The sequence below is a fragment of the Pygocentrus nattereri genome, chromosome 14 (assembly GCF_015220715.1).
Source record: "Pygocentrus nattereri isolate fPygNat1 chromosome 14, fPygNat1.pri, whole genome shotgun sequence".
NCBI classification, from domain to species: domain Eukaryota; kingdom Metazoa; phylum Chordata; class Actinopteri; order Characiformes; family Serrasalmidae; genus Pygocentrus; species Pygocentrus nattereri.
The window spans coordinates 22,524,208-22,546,177 of NC_051224.1; the positions used below are offsets into that span (position 1 = coordinate 22,524,208).

General features: G+C 38.9%; 1 protein-coding gene across 3 annotated transcripts; it reads left to right on the forward strand.

Annotated features, from left to right (window-relative positions):
* The first annotated feature begins 779 nt into the window (after positions 1-779).
* Positions 780-21,043, forward strand: slc25a39 (solute carrier family 25 member 39). Of its 3 annotated transcripts, none has more exons than XM_017710391.2 (12): positions 780-935; positions 5,733-5,838; positions 6,258-6,317; positions 7,135-7,185; positions 10,919-11,028; positions 11,328-11,395; positions 12,316-12,440; positions 13,065-13,238; positions 14,522-14,631; positions 16,916-16,997; positions 18,274-18,354; positions 18,637-21,043. In XM_017710391.2, exons 2-12 carry the CDS (start codon positions 5,742-5,744, stop codon positions 18,753-18,755), a joined length of 1,077 nt encoding a protein of 358 aa, XP_017565880.1. In that variant the 5' UTR covers positions 780-935; positions 5,733-5,741; the 3' UTR covers positions 18,756-21,043. The 3 variants fall into 3 exon arrangements, with proteins under 3 accessions (XP_017565880.1, XP_017565879.1, XP_017565881.1); XM_017710390.2 differs by lacking the exon at positions 780-935 and adding an exon at positions 3,293-3,423; XM_017710392.2 differs by lacking the exons at positions 780-935; positions 7,135-7,185 and adding an exon at positions 3,293-3,423.
* The last annotated feature ends 927 nt before the right edge of the window (positions 21,044-21,970 follow it).

Below are 21,970 nucleotides of genomic sequence, written 5' to 3' on the forward strand. Positions count from 1 at the left end.
ATCTTTAAATCTAAAAGATATTTAAAAACATCGATCCACCCAAACACGCAATTTCACTAAATAGTAAATATAGCTGTAGCGTCAACATTAAAAAGGCCGCATCCTCAAAAACAGCCCTCTCCGTTAACCCTTAACTAATTAAACTGACGTTTTGTGTTAATGTGAAAACAGATATGAGGCCACAAGTTACTCTATTCAGGCACAAGTTACTATACAGAGGCCACAAACTAATACATTGAGCATGATATATTAACTCATGGCCTCAGTATAGTAATTAAAGTTCACGACTTGTTAAAAATAATTACCATGTCTCTTTAGGGGCTCTGTACAGAGCCCTGCTGGTGACACCCTGTGTAAATAAAAATAATGCGTGGCCATGACTTAGTAAGGCGTGGGAATGAAATGATTAAGTCATGGCCATGACTTAGCAAAGCCATGATCTCGTTCCCAAGCTTTACTAAGTCATGGCCACGACTTAAGCATCCCATTCACACACCTTCCTAAGTCGTGGCCACGCATTAGGATATTGTTCCCATGCGTTACTAAGGTGTGATCATGCATTATTTTTATTTATACAGGATGTCATCGGCTCCGTGGGCTCTGTACTGATCTACTGTTATAGGCAAAACATAGGAGTAGTAGAGATCCTAATGCGTGACCATGGCTTAGTAAAGCGTGGGAATGAGATCAAGGCTTTGTCACCAGCAGGGCTCCGTAGCTCCGCACTGATCTGCTGTTTGAAGCAAAACACAGCCCAGCTGCCGTTAGGAGCTTCCAGAAGCAGCCAGCAGGGGGCGCCGCGGGGCACCAGCGAACAACGGCAAGGACAAAATGTGCTTTTTGCGCATGAGGCAGAAGCTGAACGCCTCATTTCAGCTCTGCATGAAGTAGCAGTATGAGCTGAAGGCGAAAGAGCTCAGGTTTGAGTCCAAAAGGTGAGTCTACCTTTTGTAGCCCAGTGCCGAAGCTGTCGGACTCTTTATTCGGCTAATTTCGCTCTGATGTAGCATCGTTAGCTAGTTAACTAGTTAGCCTTAACAGCCTGACTTGTTTACGTTAAGGTAACCTAGCAAAACGCCTTGGTTCATTCGTCGAGACACAAAAGATCGTGTTAATAATTTCATGTTTAGCTGTTATTTCGCTTTAACTCGTGAATAGCGTGAATGTTAAGCCGTTAGCAAACCTGTGTAACGTGTAATAAAGCTGAATAGCTGCTTTGGTGTTATGCTAAACTTCGAATTTTCCCGTTCCACCTTAAATGGTGCAGCAGTTACGTTTGTGTTTTTGAACCCGCCACCACCCCTCTTTGGGGGACCTGTAGAAATCGGATATTAAAATATATAGCGTTATTTCATGAATTTATAAGTTCTTCTCTTAAAAAGAAAGACATATAAGTTAAACGGTCACATTTGTCGCCTGGCAACATTTAAGGTGGAACGGGGGATTCGGACAAGAAGCTGGCCAGTGAAAAGCCATAACGTTAGCATTTTGCACAGGCGTGTGCCACTTTAATTATCTTTTTGTCGGTACTACATTAATCGATTATTACCGTTTTAGAGGAAATATTGATTTTGTTATGTCATCATTCGATGAAGTTAATCCATTGGTTCCTCTGTGGCTTCGTTGCCGACAGCCTGCAGCTCTCAGTGGCCTCATCACAACAGCGTTAAAGAGCCTGTCTAACGTTTTTCCTTACGTTGCAATTGGTTAAAGCAGCGCTGTGTCCACTCACTGTCCACTCTATTAGACACTCATATCCGGTCAGTCCACCTTGTAGATGTAAAGTCAGAGACGATCGCTCATCTGCTGCTGCACAGTTTGTGTTGGTCATCCTCTAGTCCTTCATCAGTGGTCACAGGTCGCTGTGGCTGGATATTTTTAGTTGGTGGACTGTTCTGAGTCCAGCAGTGACACTGAGGTGTTTAAAAACTCCAGCAGCACTGCTGTGTCTGATCCACTCGTACCAGCACAAAACACACTAACACACCACCACCACATCAGTGTTACTGCAGTGCTGAGAATGATCCACCACCCACATAGTACCTGCTCTGTGAGGGTCCATGGGGGTCCTGACCACTGAAGAACAGGGTAGTAAGGTATGCAGAGAAACAGATGGTCTACAGTCTACTGTAACTGTAGAACCACAAAGGGCTCCTGTACGGTCAATGGGGCTGATAAAATGGACAATGAACATAAAATCAAGGTTCTGGCTGATTGATGCAAGTGCTTTTTAAGTATGAGGTGGAACCTCATGTGTTAAGATCTGATAAAGTATGTAATGGATATAGTCTTTTACTTTACTTTGAGTTGTATAAGGCCCCAAGCTGAACATAGCTGATGTCCTGTGGAAGGTAAATATTAATCTTGTTGATGATGAAGGTGGATAAAAGATCTATTTTGAGGAAGACGTCAATTGTTTCTTTAACTCTGTGTCAGTCTGTGTTGGGGTCTGTGTTTTTTTTTTTTTTTTTTTTTTTTTTTTTTTTTTTAATTAGTTCTTTGCTTTGTTCTATAGTTTTAGAGTTATTTATCTAGTCAGTTCTCTATAAGTAGTAAGTAGTGAACAAGTTAAAGGGAAATTCTGTCAATTACTGAAAAACTTCATTATTAAACAGTTGAAATGTAAACAGAGTCATTCAGAGGGGTTTGGTGTGAAATGCTCTGTTCAGGAGAAACTTGCTGAGTCAGAGCTGTTCACAGTGGTGGTGATAGAAACCAGACGTCCACCTCTAAAAGCTCCTTCACAGAAAGTTATTGCAAAGAATGCTGAGGAATGGTTCATTGTTTTGTAAAAGTTTGTAACAGAAACCTTTGGCCCTAAAACATTTATCTGTTCATGGTGGAGGGATACATACAAGGCACTGTTTTGTAAAATAGTTCCCAATGGAAACATTTTTGGCGTTTTACCCCATCAACATTTCATAGAGCACTTCAGAATACATTTAGGCTCACTAGTGGTTTTGGATAGTAAATAAAATGCCTTTCAGTAAATGACTTTGTGGATGTTGCAACAATTCATATCATGTCAGTCGACTCTGAATGACTTTCTGTGCGATTCAGTCGCTGAGGTGTACAGTTTTTCACAAACTAGTGTAATTCTGTTTTAACTAATGACCCTTTAGGAGCGCTGAGGGACACTGATGGACATGCAGAACCTGTTTATTGATTGTCTAGTTTTGGGAGGATTTGGGGAGGTGTGGACTGTGTTTTGGCTGTAAGCAGAGAGGGCGGAGACCTGGTGCCCCTCACAGATAACGTATCAGCGTTAAGTCTTCGCCCATTATAATCACCCCCAACTCTCACTCAGAGAGAGCAGTAACCAGGGCTTTCCCTCAGGACTGATGAGGGCGACTGCTTGACACATGAATAGGGAGATTTTCTGCTTTTGATATGAGGCATTTGTCCAGATCCTCAGTGCAGACTGTAAGTAACTTGTCATCTAACACAAATTAGAAATGCAGAATGTGTTAATCTGGACTAAATGGGATTTTTGATGGTGAAATAGCATAAACATTAAAGTTTAGTCCAAGTTTAGTCCATGAATCCAGGCTGTAGAGACTAATATACAAAAAGAGTAGTTTGGAAAGGAAAAGAAGCTGAAAAACGAAACCTCATATCTCTTTTTGTTTTTTTGTTTTTTGCACAAAATTCGAAAGGCCAGCAGATCAAGAGAAATGCTCCACTGAAAAGTGTTTGTTGGGGGGGGTTAGTTCCATAAACTTCCATTCAAAAGTAAGATAAACTAAGATAAGACACCACGCGCTGACGTCAGACGCTCCTCTACAAATGTATTAGTGTCCAGTTCAGGGAGAAGAAGCCCACGTCTTCGTGTGCAGCGGGGCGCAGGTGTGTCAGCCTGAGTTCTTTAGCCTGCTCGCAAAATTAGTGTGAAACCAGTACGATGTACTGACTCTCTATGTCTGATGTTTTCTCTCTCTCTCTCTCTTGCTCTTTCTCTCTCTCTCTCTTTCTCTCTCTCTCTCACTTGCTCTCTGTCTCTCTCGCTCTCTCGCTCTCTGTCTGTCTCTCCCTCGTCTCTCTCTTGCTCGCTCGCTCTCTCTATCTCTCCCTCGTCTCTTTCTCTCTCTCTCTCGCTCGCTCTCTCTGTCTCTCGCTCTCTCTCTCTTTCTCTCTCTCTCTGTCTCTCGCTCGCTCGCTCTCTCTCTCTCGCTCTCTCCTTTGCTCTCTCTCAAGTTTGCTTTATTGACATGACAAATGTACATTTGCCAAAGCACAACAAAAAGGATCTATATCAAAAGTTAACAATAAAATAATAAAACAAAATACAAACTAAGATGAATATATGATAATGTAATAATTAAGAGGATGTGTTATCAATTGAAAATATAAAAGTATATTGAATAATAAACAAATCTTATTAATAATGTGTATGTAGATTATAACAGAAAAGAGGAAAAAAAGTTAATTGTCAAATATATTTATGTGATTAAGAAGGGAACAAGTAGAATGGAAAAAAGCACTTATGTGCATGTATAATGATGAGTAAAGGCTGTGGTTTGGTGGTCACTTACTGTCCCTGAGTGAATGACACTTGTACACACACCTGGCTGCAGGGGGCTCTGCTGGACCCTCTCCTAATATAATGACTAATTTATCTTAATCTCCTAACGTCATGAAGTTTATCTGTTTCTCAAATTGGTTAGAATATTTATTTCTAATAGACTCATATTTTGGGCAGTTTAGTAGGACGGGCACCTCTGTCTCTACCTCACCTGTCCTGCAGTGACTACACACCTGTCCTGTAGTGACCGCACACTCTCTCCTCTCTCGCTAGCCAGGGCTTTTTAAACCTGCCTGTCTCGATGGCCAGGCTGTGGTCACTGAGTCTGTATTTGGTGAGGATCCGTCTCTGCTTCATATCTTGGACAGTAACAAGATATTCAGCCAATTTATATTCTACACTGTCAAAGGACTTTGTCCAGAGTCTAATTGGGATAGCAGTCTTGTGGAATTGCTTCCTGATTGAGTCGAGGCTCTGCAGGCCTTGAAAAGAATTCAGTGCGTTCACTGCTAGACCGAAGCCTCATGAAGCACAAACCTTAAGTCCCAGGTAATCATATGAAGGTGTTTGATCCATGGCGTTGTCTCCTAGATTGAGCATATATCTGCTTTCCTGAGATCTGGCTTTCTTTTGGACAGTCATGACTTTATATTTATTTGGGTTTACTGTCGGGGCCCAGTTCTAACAGTACTGCTCTAGCAGATCCAGGTGCTGCTGTAGCCCCTTTTCACTGGGCGACAGCAGCACAAGATCATCTGTGTAGAGGAGAAATTTAACCTCCGTGTGGTTTAGTGTCAGGCCTGGTGTTGCAGATTGCTCCAGTAACGCTGTTAAATAATTGACGTATATGTTAAATAGAGTAGGGGACAAGCTGCCTGAGTGAAGAGATCTGTCATTTTATTGGCAATTTTTGTTGTTTTAATGATGTCATAGACTTTACCCCTACACCGTTTTGGAGAATTTTGTAATATAAACCTTCTTGCCAAATAGAGTCAAATGCAAAATCTTTTCTCTTTTGATTTTGTTGGTGAATATGTTGGTTGATTTAGGGTGTGTAAGGTGTAAATGTGGTTGGTAATGTGATGATTTGGTAGAAAGCCAGTTTGTCCTTTACTCAAGATTCGGGCATTAATAGTACAGCAGAAAACCTTCCCCAGGTGACCGCTCACACAGATCTCTCTCTGTCTCTGTCTTTGTCTCTCTCTCTCAGGTTGGCAGGATGGGTGAGGGTCCCACGGTCAGTCCCTCCGCTGCCATCACTCCAGTGCAGCAGATGTTGGCGTCTGGGACTGGAGCTTTACTGACCTCCCTCTTTGGTGAGAGAAAGGGAAAAAAAAACACCCACTGCACCCATATACCAATTAGCATGTTGCTAACTGTATGCCCATCACTGTGATGTTGGATTTTCCAATGACAGTGTAAAAAAGCAAAAATTATATTCATATTAGTCTCACAAAGGGAAAGGGAATGTGTTTATGTATGTAGAAATGAAACGGATTTAAGTGATGTCTGATTATTATGGTGGCCTTGTTTGGATTATGCGGATTAAGATAATGATGATGAGGAATATCTTATTGTCTTGTTATTATAAGTGCAGAATATATTATTAAAATGATTTGATCATGCAAATCTGTTAAGAAAATGGGCAAAAATATAAACAAAAATAAAATGATACAGTTCATCCCATTTTCCTGGGTGACCTCAGTGAAGTTGTTTCCTGTGTTTCCTGCTGTAGTGACGCCACTGGATGTGGTGAAGATCAGACTGCAGGCCCAGCAAACTCCCTTCTACCACGGTACGTCTGCCAAACCTCAGCTGACGCTGCCAAACCTGACCTCCAGTTAATAACAGGCTGATTAACACGCAGCACTAATATCTACTGATTTTATAGCTCATAAGGGAGGGGGGTGTGTGTGTGTGTGTGTGTGTGTGTGTGTGTGTGTGAGTGAGAGAGTGATAACACGGAGGTGCCTCAGGTGCTGCTGTGCTGCTCTGCGTTTTATGCTGCAGTATAATATTAACTGCTCTTCAGAGGAGCATTGGCTACTGCAGAGTGTTGGATCTGCCTTTATTATTATTCATCTTCTTCTTATTAATATTATTATTATTATTATTACTATTATTATTATGATAAGCAGGACCGTTATGCATGCTTTAGCCGTTAACACACCACTGCATATCTCCTTCTCTTTTGTTTGTTCTTTTTTCTTTCTTTTTCCATCTGTATGCCTCCATCTGCCTTAATTCCATCTGTCCGTCTTTGCACCATCATTCTTTTTCTTTCCCTTTGTCTTTTCTTTTTCTTTCTGTGTTTTTTGTCTTTCTCTTATTTTTGTTTTAATCATTCTTTTTTCATCTTTTCATTTTCGTTTCTTTTTTAATTTCTTTTTGTCTGATTTTTCTTTTTTTTTCTTTTTTGTTTTCTTCATCTTTCTGTCCATCTGTATGTCTCTGCTACTTTTACATTCTTCTTTCTTTTTTTCCATCTATATATTTTCTTTCTATCTTTATCTCTCTCTCTCTCTCTCTCTCTCTCTCTCTCTCTCTCTCTCTCTCTCTCTCTCTCTCTCTCTCTCTCTCTCTCTCTCTCTCTCTCTCTCTCACTGACACAGCCTTAGCAGGAGATTCTCGGTCCTGGAGGGGGTTGATACGTCCCTCAAAATGTGAGTAAACATCCCATTACCTCGCTGCTTACTCTCCCTCACCTCGATTGCCCCGCCACAGCTCACTAGCTACACTAACCAGTTAATACTGTAAACGTAGATATTGGAAACGTAGATACTGGGTTTCAATATTAGGTCATTTTCAACAGCAGAAGCTCAGATGTAATGAATGAAGTGATTCAGTTAAAAACATCATCTAATTTTAAAGCTTATTTAAGTAATAGTTCATTTAAAATTTTTTAACCTCTTCAACTCCTTGAGACCACCGGTGGTTCCAAAAGGCACTTTGTCATATTCTTCATAACTTTCATATTTCATAAGCTACATTCAGAAGGTGGGTGTTGTATGAGAGCTGTAACTCTTCTTTCCAGTCAAAAAGATGGTGAAGTCATTTTAAACCCTTATAATAAAAGAAGCTGAATTCAGTTTTTGTTTTCTCATTTTTCCACAAATCTGGGCTATAAACTCTAAACAGATGGCGTGTCTTCAGTGATCTGCTCTAATAATTTTAATAAAATAATACAAAGAGCGTCTAAGATTTTTGGCTTTCAGCAGTGAATTGTAAGCATATAGTAATATGTGTAGATCATAAAACACATTTTCTGTTAATTTGAGGAGAGCTTTTACAATAAAAATTAAAATATTACATTTATTTCATGCAGTTACTGAATAAGTTGCCTACGCTTTGGTCATGTAAATTCAGATGGACAAACCAAAATATACCCTGGAGAATAAAAGGTTAAAGAAAAAAACATCAGTAATGATGCTTAACAAAACCACACAGCCTGACGAAAGTATTGCCAACAGAAACAAATAACCTTGCAGGACAATAAATTAAATTATAGACAAAGTGTAAACAGTTTTGGGTGAAATTTTTATTATTTTTTTTTAACCTTAGAACAAACCCCAAATAATTGAGGCCCAATAATATTAACATGCACATACTGTAAGATGTCTTATAGATGGACGAATAGTAGGTGCATGTAGTAGACAGTAGATGCACATAATAACTACACATACACATTTCAATAAGACTGCACAAAATTAGAGCACAAAAACATTTTACAGGGAGTCTGTGAGATAAGGTTGTGTGCTGATATGTTTGCCTGTCCTCTGGTAAACACAGTCTGAACTCTATCTGCTGGCATAGAGCTCAGACAGAGCATACAGTACAGTAACGTGACTACTGTCTGCCGTTGACTTCATCCTGACCCATGGGGGTCGGAGCGGTCACTTCAAAAATCACAATTAAACAAACAGACACGATCAAAACATGGTGCTTACAAGAACTCGCTGTTTGCTACATTGCTAAGAAACAGGAGCACACCAGGGAGCTAAGAGATAACAAGGCAAACAGATAGTCAGTCCACAGTCAAACTGTTCCCACAGAGTTGGAAACGTACAATTGTCCAAAGTGTCTTTTTCTGCTGAAGCATTAAGATTTCCCTTCACTGGAACTAAGGGTTCTAGGCCAACCCCTGAAAAACAGCTGCATATCATTATCCCTCCTCCACTAAACTTTACAGCTGGCACAGTGCAGTCAGGCAGGTAACGTTTTTCCTGGTGTTCTCCAAAACCAGACTCGTCCATCAGACTGACAGAAACGTGTCACTCCACAGAATATGTTTTCACCTCTCCAGAGTCCAGTGGTGGCGCTAAATACCACTACATTTGGCATTGCATGCAGTGATTTTAGGCTTGTCTGTTGCTGCTCAGCCATGGAAACTCCTTTCATGCAGCTCCCGATGCATAAATAATGGGTTGATGTTGCTTACAGAGGCAGTTTGGAACTCTGTAGTAGAGTGATTCAACAGAAGATAGGCGATTTTTATTTTGTGGCCCGACTCTGTGAGTTTGCGTGGTCTACTGCTTCGTGGCTAAGCTGGCTAAGAGTTGTTGCTCTTGGATGCTTTCATTTCACAGTAATAGCACTTACAGTTGTCTGAGGCAGATCTAGCAGGACAGAAATCTCACAAACTGACATGTGGCAGAAGTGACATGTTTACAGTCTATTTAGTACAACCCACTCTACTGCCATTGTTTTGCTGATGAAGATTGCATGGCTATGAAACGTAGTGGTACATAAGTGCATGTACCTGAGTAAAGTCCCACCCCTGACTGTTCACATCTAAACAGTTACCTGGTTTCATGTTTGTTTGTGTGAACTATTTGGACTTGACTGATTAAGCCGCTGGTTGAGCTTTACTTTTATTCAGTCAGTGTCTCCTCTACAGATGATGGCATTAACCTTGAATAACTCGATCAGAACAAAACAAGCCCACTGTCACTCTGATAAGACTGTAGAATTTCCTGTAAGAGGTGAGAGGGTTAGGGGGCACGGTCGGGGGGATTGCCAAGGTAATGTTTGTTCATCCTTGATGCATGAAGCTGCAGGAGTTTGTTCAGTGGAAAGTAAACAGAATGTGTGCTAAGGCACTTGAACCCTGTAACTTGGGGATTAACCTTGAAGCTGTCCTTACAAAGGGACAAAAATAGCAGTGTGTTTTTGCCAAATTCAGAGTGGTCAGATTTACTTAGCACTGTTGTGGCTGCCCTGTGTGCTTGGACGCTTCCATGGGTGCTGATAATAATAGCCACTTTATCTGCGTTTGGGTCGTTCTCCTCAGTCTGTGTTAGTTCTACAGTGTCTGACAAAGTTAAAGTCATAGTTTGGTTAAAAATCTGATTTAAGCACCGATGGAAGCTTATATGCCACCAATTAGCATGATGTGAGCAAGGGCTGCTCTATTATCGCAAAAAATCATAATCACAATTATTTTGATCTCAATATTTTTTAAACACGATTACACTTTGACTTTGGAAAAGTCATGCATTTATTGAACTGAGAAAAAAAGTTAAATCAACTAGAAACAAGTAAAAAATTAATGTAATTTAATTAGTGTAACTCCTACAAGCAGTAGCAAATGATGGAAGCTTACACACCACCAGTTAGCATGATGCTAACCAGGGCTGCTCTATTATGATTGTATCATGATCACGACTATTGGTCAGTATTGAGCTCATGATTATTTAACACAATTACACTTTTAATTTGGAAATGTTATGCATTTATTGAACTTTAAAAAAAAAACAACATCTTTTTAACAGTTTTTTTCCCCTGAAATTTAAATTTTGGCTAAAAACAAAACGAAAAAAAAAGTGTAATCGAATTGGTTCAACTTCTACAAGCAGTTAACAAACTGTTATGTTAAACACCCCCACTTAAAACTTGCTAAGACAACGTTCTTCATAATCTAGGCTCTGATAAAAGGTGCAGTTTTCAAATTGCGCTCTTAAACTGCGATTTTGATTAAAATCTTTCAGCTCAAAAATCAACTATCTATGATGGCTGTGGCTGCAGTTTAGCCATGCGAATGTACTTTAGTCCATGTTTGTAGAGAAATGTGTCATACAGTGTCAGAAACCACATAACAAAGTATTTTCGAGATTACCGAACAATAGAGCTGCAGCTGTTATTTGCATAATCGATTAGTCCTTGACTTAAATTAATCGGCAAATATTTTGATAATCGATTATACGATTTTAGTGTTTCTTTTTTTCTTTCCTTTTTTTAAAGAAAAACAAGGCCAGTCATATTGTAATGTGCTGATTTCAGAACATGTGGTTTGGTCTGTTAATGCATGATTTTTTTTTTTTAATGATGAATTTTAATGTTTATTAGTGTAGCCTTTATTGAAAGTCTTCTGACTCTGTTGTTTTGATCCACTTTCAGGGAAGTGCTTTCTGTATTGTAACGGACTGATGGACCACATCTACGTGTGCCAGAACATGACCACCTGCAGCACCTGGTACAAAACGCCCACTCACTTCAGTGGGACGCTGGTAGGCTGCCACTCATACACTGACTGATTGAAAATTTGGTCACCAGTTTTAAGGAGCTAAAAATCACAATAACTGTCAAAGTAAATTACACCAAATTTACCCTCTTACTGTAAATGTAATTGATCACCAAGACCTTTTTTGTATCTTGCTTTTCCAGTTTTACACAATAATATATAATTTATATAATAATTATTGCTGTTACAGTTGTGGTTCTTAGCTGTCAGCGTTTGTTTAAAACTCAAACAACGAAAACTTGGTAAAGTCATAATTATAAAAAGATGTTTTTGTTTCCTTTTCAGGATGCGTTTGTGAAAATCACGAGGCACGAGGGTCTGCGGTCTCTGTGGAGCGGCCTTCCTCCAACACTGTAAGCTAGTCCTGATTTTAAAACACCTGAGGAGATTAACATACTTTAACATGTGATGATATGCACTGTATAATCTGTAGGACAAAGGTGGCAGATCCCACCAAGCATTATCTAGGTTGCTCATTAGCATCTAGTTCTTTTTGGAATACTGTTGTACAAGTTGTAACCATTTCTAGTGGGAAATCGTGACGTTTTTGATAAAGAACTCTAATGTTTACGAGGTTTCAAGGGACACTGGTTTTCCTTTAGGGCTCATATTTATTTTCTCAAATGTAAAGCCTAGACTGTATCACCTGAACACTTTATTTAAGTTATCATTAAAACACTGGCTTCAAGAGATTTTTAAAATATCCTATGATGTCATCTAACGGGACTAATTTTCAGCGCTGCATGCAGGGGTGGCAGGAAAACCAGTCCACTGCAGGTGGGAGGAAGCATGAAGAGAAGTCCGGCGATTAATGAATAGCCTAAATAAAGTAGAACAATCAATAAATCATACATATAAGGGTAAAGGTTTTAAAATAAATGAAGTCATTCTAAAGAGATGCAAAGCAGCCGATCACATGAACAGCACACAAATTCTGGTAGTTTACAGAGACAGTGGAGCCTTAAGTTTCAACAAAACACCAGGAATAACAGCTCTGTTGTTTAATTCCTGCATTGTGTTAACTGGGAATAAAAGGCATTTGATGAAGTTACTCAGTGACCCTGATGACCACGACTGCTGTTATTTTAGCACAGAATAATGTATTTGTGAACAGACTGTGTCAGATATTGCACGTTAGTTCGCTTTGACTAAACTGCGTGGGCAGGAGTGGGACAAAATGTTTTGGTTGCAGGCGGGAGCAGGGCAGATGATCACCTCGAACACTGCATTTGTAGTGTAAGTAGAGTTAACCGTGTTTTTGTTTGTTGTGAAGAGTCATGGCTGTTCCTGCCACGGTCATCTACTTCACCTGCTACGATCAGCTGAGGGACTTCCTGCGCTATGGCATGGGTTACCAGGGCACCCACGTGCCCCTCATTGCAGGAGGGCTGGCCAGACGTGAGTAAACGCAGTGTGACAGTGTCATGTGCACCACAGCATGGAGAAAGTGTTTAGTGATTTAAAGTCAGACTGTGCTGGTGTGCATGGAAACAGAGCTATATGGCTCTTGTATGTTTTTCACCTACTCTTTATCTCCTGGAATTAAACAGGCTTTTTTTTTGATACTGTGCCTCTAAGACTGATATATGTAAATGACCTTTGTTCTGATTGGCTGCCCTGTTTTGTGCCTTGTTCAAAAAGCAGTCCAGGCTGTAACACTCCTTATAAGAGTCGGTATGCGCGGCCAAACTGTTTTAGGCTACATAGGCAAATATATGTAAATGAGTTGGTTTTGTGACCTAATAAAAGCAAAAAATCTAAACGAGCGGTCTTTGCAGCTTTGTTTCAATATATGGACTGAGGAGTGAACAATTCATTCGGAACTTTGATGTAGTATGTAAACACATTTAAACAGTTTTATTAAAAAAAAGTAATGAGGAAATGTCTGTTTTACCTCATATAGGCCCTTTAACACACCTGATTCAGTTCATTAGTTTCTATGACTTTAGTGTTTATATTTCTTTGTACATCGTAGCTGTGGTTCTGACTGTATATGTGTTTATCTGTGTGTGTTGTGTGCAGTTGGAGCAGTGACCGTGATCAGTCCTCTGGAGCTTGTACGCACTAAGATGCAGTCTCGTCAGCTGTCCTACAGCGAGCTGAGAGTCTGTATCCGCTCGGCCGTGGCTCAGAACGGCTGGCTGTCTCTGTGGAGGGGCTGGGGGCCTACCGTCCTGCGGGATGTCCCTTTCTCTGGTCAGTGGATTAGGACTTCAAATCCAATTTCCAGTCCTGGGTTTTGTGATCGTTGGTACTTAAGTGAACTGTTGATGTAGCTGATTGGCCACTTACTGTCATTGCTCCCAGTAACTATAAAATCCAGGACCTGAAAATGGATTTATAACATTTAAAAAATTGATGCTATAAATAGGAAGCTTTTAAAATAATTTTGAATTGTATTTTAATCAAATCATGGTGAAATTTAAAGGAGGTTTCCATCGATTTTTCAACATTTCTGCATATTTCAGCTGCTGAGATTTAAACAGTGTCATTCAGAGGGTTTGATGTGATTTGAGAAACCCACTGACTGTTCAAGATTTCTTTACAGTGGCGGTGATAGGAATTGAGTTGTGTTGTTTACGACCTTTGAGCCCTAAATCTTTTCAAGCATATCGCAAAACAGTGTCTCAGACATCAGGCAGTGAATTCATAACCATTTCATGTAATAACTTACTGTGAGAGAGATTCTAGAAGTGGACGTCTTGTTCCTGTCACCACCACCGTGAACAGTTTTTTTTTTTTTTTTTTTTTTTTTTTTTTTTTTTTTGCCTGTCTTATCTGGCAGATTTGCAATCAGAATTATGGTCAGACTGCATTACTGTGCCAAACAAATTTACTTTTCCAAAATGAGCACTATAGATTATAGGCTCATCTTGTCAGTGTTTCTGTATTTCTTTCTTTCTTTTTTAATTATTTAATTTCATTTTGTTTATACATTTGTTATTTTAATGACTGTAAATGTGTTAACATCATGCCAGACTTGACAGGCCGGGGGGGAGAAAGTAAAAAAGGGAAAAAACAAAACGGCAGAAAGAACACAGCGTGAACTGTGAACAGTTCTGACTTGTTTCTCTAGAACAGAGTGTTTCACGCCAAACCACGCAGAACCGCTCTGAATGAGTGATTTTGTTTACAATTTAACCTTTTTTTTCCTGAAATTTTGGAAAATTGGTGGAATTCCCCCAAGATTTCATGTGTTGAATTGTTTTATTAGAAGTCATGTATTCTCACATTTCTGAATGATTGATTGATTTATTTTATTTTAATTATTAATGTAAAGATTAAAATCATTTAAAAAATGGATTTTTCATTGAAAATGTATTTGAAAAAAAAAAGCTCTTATCACATCCATAATAATTCCTGTATGTTTCGTATTTCCTTCTTCTTTTAGATAATTTTTTTTTTTTTTGTTGTTTTTTTTAATTGTTTTATTATTTATTATGTTTATGATGACGTGAATACTCTTGTGTGTTTTGTAGCTCTGTACTGGTTTAACTATGAGCTGGTGAAGGCAGAGCTGTGTGACAGATACAGGAGGCCACAGGCTTCTTTTGCTGTCAGTTTCACTGCAGGAGCCGTTTCAGGAGCTGTGAGTAAACCCTTATTCAGCTACAGCCTTCTCTTGCTTTAAAGCTCTTTTTCCAACAGCACGTAGCCATGCTCATCTCAGAGCTGCTGCGGGTTCTCAGAGAACCCACAAACTGCATGCCAAGGCTACTATCAGTACCCTCGGCAACAGAAACAACATTAGATTCATCAACATTATCTCAAATGTGACCGGGAACCAGGTTCTTACTTAGCTCAGCGCTCAAAAACTATGCTCTGCTTTCAGTATCACTATTAACCAAACCGTCAGCTTATCTTTTCCATACCAATCTAAACACTCACAAAACTCTGAAATCCTGGCTCACTAGGGCTTTACAGAAAGAAATTAGAAAAAACTTAAACTTTACAAAGATTATTTAACAAATTCAGCCCTGTTAATACAGAAAACATACACAGCCTTTGCAGAAAATCACTAAAAAAACACAGGAGCGAGACAAAGCAGTATTGCCTAAACAAATTCCAGGCATACCATAGTGATATGAAAAGCACACAGAGAATTATCAGTGAGGATATCCGTTCTAGTCCAGTCAATTGGAACAATCACTAAAGCATTACCAACTCAGTAGATATTGTCAATACATTTAGTCACTTTTTTGCTAATATTGGGTAGAGCTGAAGGAATGAATCAATCAGTCTGATTGGTTGTCGACTGTTAAATTAATCGCCAACTATTTTGGTAAGCAGTTCATTGGTTTGAGACATTTTTAAGGGAAAAAAGTAAAAATTTCTGATTGTTGCTCCTGCAATTTTTTTTTTTTTTTTTTTTACCATTTCTGACATTTTATAAACCAAACAACTGATTTTAAAAATTGATTTTAATATATTTTTTCCTTCTGTTTAAGCACTAAATGTATCAAAATATTTATCTTAATTGTTAAAGTTGATCAAATTAGGAATGTTTTGCTTTGCTCATATTTGAATATTAACTATGGTCTGTTGTGCACAAAATAAAATAAAAACAAAACTTTATGAGCTGGTTTAAGAGCCAAACGTTTATGTAACTTGATGTTGAAAACTAACAACACATTATTTTACCCCTTATTTTACCTCTCTGAGCATATTATTTACTTATAAATCTTTCGACCTGTACGGATTATTTTACAACTACTATCATTTATTTACTATTCAGTGCCTGACATAAATTAGTACCTGCTATAAATTGGTCAGTACCCACAAGGAATTAGTTTGTGTAACTGGATGTTGAAAATTAAACATTATTTTACCCCTTGAACCCTGAGCATATTATTTACTTATAAATCTAACAGATTACTTTACAACTGCTATCAGTTATTTACTTTTCCGTGGCATGAATTAGACATTATCTGCTATGAATTAGACAAAAGCTCTCATGCATTTGACAGTCAGCATGATTATTATTAGTAGTGTAATTATGAATTATACGGTGATAGTACTTATTTATTTATTTAAATATTGTGGTCTAAATTGGTGCTCTAGTGGGAACATGCAGAATGTTTCTAGATGAGGCTCTTTCGTATAACTCTATTCGATCAGGAACCTGCACTGTCACTACCTGTTAACCTTATCAGAGTTGGTTCTCCTCTTATGTAACAGTGTCTTATCTGCTCTGGTGGCTGATCTGATCATCAGCCAGGGCGCCAGTACTGAGCACAGAAGGCTCCCTTCGGCTGAGTTAATGGGCTGAAAGTAAGACAAGGGGAATGAAGGGGCCAAAGTTTTCATTACCACAGACAGCTTTAACTTTGTCCTCTGTGGAAGCGTCTTGAAGTGTAGAAGTAGTTCTTTGTTGGTTTGCATTGTACTATGTTAATGAACCTAATCAGGTTTGTTTATTTGTGTAAATATTTGTGACATTGCAACCACCAAAATCCAATAGTTTCAATATGTGCTTTTTTTCAAAATTGACATTTGAGAAGGCAGTGTAAATATAATCATTTCAAACTTTGTAAAGCAAGCTTCATACAGTACTTGTAATTCTGAGTGCTTTAAAAGTAATAATAATACACTTATTAAAACAACTCTGAAATAAAAAGGGCTTTATTAAGAAAAATGTTTGAGCCTAATAAGCAGCAATAAAACATTGGTTGTTTCAAATAATGGCTCACAGATAATACAGGATGAAGTGATAGAGTAGGCAAAATAGTAAGATAATAAAAAATATTGTAAAATAACGATATAAGGAATGGGGATTGTCATGACCTCCATCAGTGTAAGTGTTTTATCACATACTACAGGTGAATATTAGCTTGTGTGTGTTCTCTAATGAACCTGTCCTGTGTCCTGTACAGATAGCCGCAGTGATGACCCTGCCGTTTGACGTGGTGAAAACACACCGACAGATCCAGCTGGGAGAGATGGACACTCTAGGAGGTATGATAGGAAAAACTAACCTTTTTTCTTTTGTTAATTCTGAATGTATATAGTCAGAATTAAAGGAAGTGATTACAGGTCCAGTATTTAGTCCCTAGATGTCGTTATTATTGTTGTTATTGTAATTAATTATGATATAGATTGCTTCATTAATTACAGTTGATACAGTGACATTGGAATTGGAATTGTGGATCGACATCCGATATGTTTGATCTGCATATCTGTTCATGTCGATGCATAAACATTTATATCGGAACTAAATCCACCTGAAAGCCAGTGTCTCCTAAACATTCAGCTCTTTCAAGGTGCAACAGATACACTATAAGGACAAAAGTAATGGGACACCTACACATCACACCTACAGGAGCTTTTATAAATCCCATTCTTAATCCATGAGTATTAGTATGGAGTGGGTCCCTTTTTGCAGCCATAACATCTTCCACTCTTCTGGGAAGCTTTCTACAAGATGTTGGAGTGTCTGTGGGGAATTTTTGTCCATTCATCCAGAGGGTAATTTGTGAGGTCAGACACTGATGTTGGACGAGAGGGTCTGGCTCACAGTCTCTAGTTCATCCCGAAGGTGTTTGCTGAGGTTGAGGTCAGGGCTCTATGAGGGCCAGTCAAGTTCTTCCACACCAAGCTCACCCAGTCAGGCCTTTATGGAGCTGCTCTGTACACTGGGGCTCAGTTGTGCTGGAACAGAAAAGGTTCTTCCCCAAACTGTTTCCACAAAGTTGGAAGTGTACCATTTTCCAAAATGTCTTGGTGCTGAAACGTTAAGATTCGCTCCACTGGAACTAAAGGTTCTAGGCCAACCCCTGAAAAACAGCCCCATATCATCATCCGTCCTCCACCAAACTTTACAGTGCAGTCAAGCAGGTAACGTTCTCCTGGCATTCGCCAAACCCAGACCCGTCCATCGTGACTCGTCACTCCACAGAATACGTTTTCATTGCTACAGAGTCCAGTGGTGGCATGCTTTAAACAACTCCTCCCCCCATTCCCTTTGCTCATTTGTTGTTATACCCTATTAGCAAAGGGCATGGCTAAAACACCTGAACTCAATAATTGTGGGTGTCCCAATACTTTTGTCTGTATAGTGTATTTTAACCAGTCATTAGTTTGAAATGTCAGTCAAATGTAATGTTTATTTTAATAATTGTCTGCCAATACCAGTATAATTCAAATGCAATTGTGCCTCCCTGTTAATTACATAATTGCAGTATTTCATCATATTTTCAGACATTTACCTAACATACTTGATCATTTTTTGCAGCCCCTCTGAAGAAGCCCTCTTCAACCTGGCACATAATGAAGAATATCTGGAGTGAGGTGGGGTATCGGGGGCTGTTTGCAGGTAGATGCTGCTGTGATGGTTAATAACTCTTGTCTAACATTGGCTAGCTAATTAGTGATGGTGTCCTCGCAGTGGAAGCCTTTAGGAAACACTTATTGACTGTAAGCCAAATTTATTCACCTCCAGAAGCAAAAACATGATCATATATTCACTGGCCGCTTTAACTGTTAATGCACAGTTTGTGATGCTCAGCCATTGCTTTCCATTCGTTCATGCTTTTGTCTTTCATTGTTTTTTTCTAATTTCTTACATTTAACTCTAACATGATATCCACTCTTGCAGGCTTATCTCCACGGGTGATCAAAGTGGCCCCGGCATGTGCAGTCATGATCAGCACATACGAGTTTGGAAAGGCTTTCTTCCACAAGCGCAATGAGGAGCAGAGGCAGAGAGGAGCCTGAGGATGATTTGGCTGCTGGATTCAGCCTCTGTATTTATCCCCAGCCCACTGTGGAGGAGCGGCTGGATGAAACAGAACAGATATGCGTCCGCAGTAATGAAACTGCCTTTAGCTCAGCCTCTGCATGGGTCCCTTGCTGAGCTAAAGATACATCTAAGTAAAGCTGGACATGTTACGACAAGACAGCAAAACAGATGGGAGCTGTGGGACTTTTAACATATGAAGCTGTGGATCTCAGTAGGGCTGCCGTGCACGATGTGGATAAAATACTAGCAATGTGACAGTATTGCTGTATATTGCGATTATATATTCAAATGCATCCAATCATTAATGTAACGCAGCAATATTTTGCTCAAAATAATAGACTTTTGCTGCAACAAAAAAATATACAAGTGGTAAAATAAATCTGATTGGTTAGATGGCTTTGTAAATTGTAGCCTTCTGGCGCATCCTTATTTTTAACACATTGTGTATTTTGCAGCCCTAAAGCTTAGTAATCCCCTGAAATGTGACGCAACATTGACGTAAAATGATGCTCCGTCATCATACACTGAAGTGGCAGCAAAGCCGGCTGGCAGACGAGGCTACAGTTGGCTTCTTATTTGAATTCGCTGGTCCACCTTAAATAGTGCAGCAGTTGAATTTTGCCTTAGATGCCTGAATATAACTGCTGCACCATTTAAGGTGGAACATGTTTTTTAACCTTCTTGCTGGCAGGAACTCTACCTCTGTATGCTGCCTTTATTTGCATGGGAGCAAGGAGAGAAACTTTAGCGAATGACTATTATTCAGTGAATGATTTATTTGTGGCCGTTATTATCTGAATGAAGTAGCTTCTGGCAGCACGTGGCCTTCATTTATGTGTCCGCACGTGGCTGAGCTCTGCTACTCTGAACCAGCAGATCGGTGTGCAGTAGCCACCTGCTGGTCATTCACTGGAATCACAAGACGGCCATTTGTCATGTTTCTGTTCTAGCAGCAGATGCATATATAAAATTTCATATTGCTTTTGTCAGAACAAAACCTCATATCTCTAAAATGGTAACTTTACAGGAGAAGGAAAAAACATACTCTCCTTTTACTATAAGTCAGTGGAACCAGACCTTTTTCCAAGTAATTTTGGGACATTTCTTTTGGTCTATTCATCTAGAAATTTACACACAGTGTAAAGAACAACAGGTACTTTCAATTTATGACAAAAACCATATGTGTATGTATGCTAAGTCAGCTTAAGTGACTATAGTGAATGACTAAAGGGAAATACTACTCTTTTTTTTCACGATTTCTAAATAAGTAAATTGTGAGGATGTAAACAAAGTCATTCAACGTGGTTTATTAGTGGATTATAGGCAGAGCTGCAGATTCCAGTATAGAAGCTTATCACCTCAGATTTCTTTACAGTGGTGGTGATGGGAGCCAGGGGTCACCATGACTACAACACACATAGACAATTTATTTACTATCAAAACCACCAGAGAACCTACATGAGTCTTCTGAGTTTATATGGAATGTTAATGATGGAAAATGGTGATAAATCTGGAAAACTAAGTTTTCTTTGGGGACCATTTTACCTCATAGTGTCCTGAATGTACAATAAACACGTTTTTAATGCACATTTCAAGCTGAAACAATATTGTAAAACAGTGTCTCATCATATTTGTTACCATTATATGAAATTACTTTCTGTGAGGGAGCTTTTAGAGGTGGACGTCTGGTTCCTATCAACACCACTGTGAACAGTTCTGAAGTTTCTCTAGAACTGAGTGTTTCACACCAAATCACTCTGAGCGAATGTTTGCATATGAACCACTTAGTTATGTAGTAAAATCAGTGGAATTCCTCTTAATGCGTTCAACTGAAAGTGAACTCTGTCTGCTGGTGCTGTGATTGAGTGATTTTAGGGATTAAGTAAGCAATATGAAGCACTGGATGCTGGTCTGCTTAGGTGGTGTTGAAAATGACTACATACACCACTATGAGGAGGTGTAGAAGGTGTAGGAAGACCAAGGCACTATGCTGATGTTCAAGGCCTGTTTTTCCCCTTATGTAATTGTTGATGTGAATAAGGCTTTGTTAAGGTATCAAATGTGTCAGTCAGTGTTTGTGCCCTTCACTACAAGTTTTTTTTCCCTTCTTAATTATCTGTCCCTACGTTTTCGGAGACCTCGTCATTTCAGGTCACATGGTTTGTATGTGGGAGAGGAAAGTCACTAAACCTGCCTGTAACATTACTTGATATGTTTTTATCAAGTTTTATGTTTTTAATAAAAGAGAATGCTAGATAAACTTGTTTGGTCTCGATTTTGCATTTTTCCCTAATTTAATACAAATCTTTTAAAATTATTCTTATCAACATTAATATGAGCAGAAACTAGAATCTTGGAAATATACATTTTTAGTTCAATTAATTTCAGATTTCGAAATTAATTTCAGATAATTTCTACTTATTTGGTGGTATGCCCCCAATAATGAAAGCATGTGCTTGAGTTGCCTGAACATGAGCTTCACTGGAAGAGATCAGACCAAAAGAACAGTCTGACCAATTTTCGTATAGGGCCTTTAAAGGGGAGCTCCATCAATTTTTCTAAATTTCTACGCAAATGGTCAAACACATGGTGTAAACAGTCATTCAGAGTGGTTTGGTGTGAAACACTCTGTTTTAGAGAAACTTAGAGTCAGAATTGTTAACAGTGGTGGTGATGGGAACCAGACGTCCGCCTCTAAAAGCTCCCTCAAAAAGTTAGAACATGACATGGTTATGAATTCACTGCCTGATGACTGAGGCCGTTATTTCTAATAGTTTATGTTTTGTGATGTTTCTTAAAATATATTTAAATTCATTCCCGATGGAGGGATACATGAGTGTTGTGAGGCTCATAGTGTTGTTTTTTTATTTTTTTAAGACTTGTCACTATTTTATCAACATTCCATATTGACTCATGTAGGTTCTCTGGTGGTTTTGATAGTAAATAAAATGTCTATATGTGTGTTGTAGTCATGGTGACCCCTGGTTCCCATCACCACCACTGTAAAGGAATCTTAGTCTCTGCAATCAACCATTTTACATCAAACCACTCTGAATAACTCATAATAATAATTTACATCTCAACCACTCAGTTATTTAGAAATGTTGAAACATTGGTTGAATTCTTACATTTACAACCGTGAAGTGAATTTCTAAATGCTAAATATTTGTAACATATATGTGTTTATACT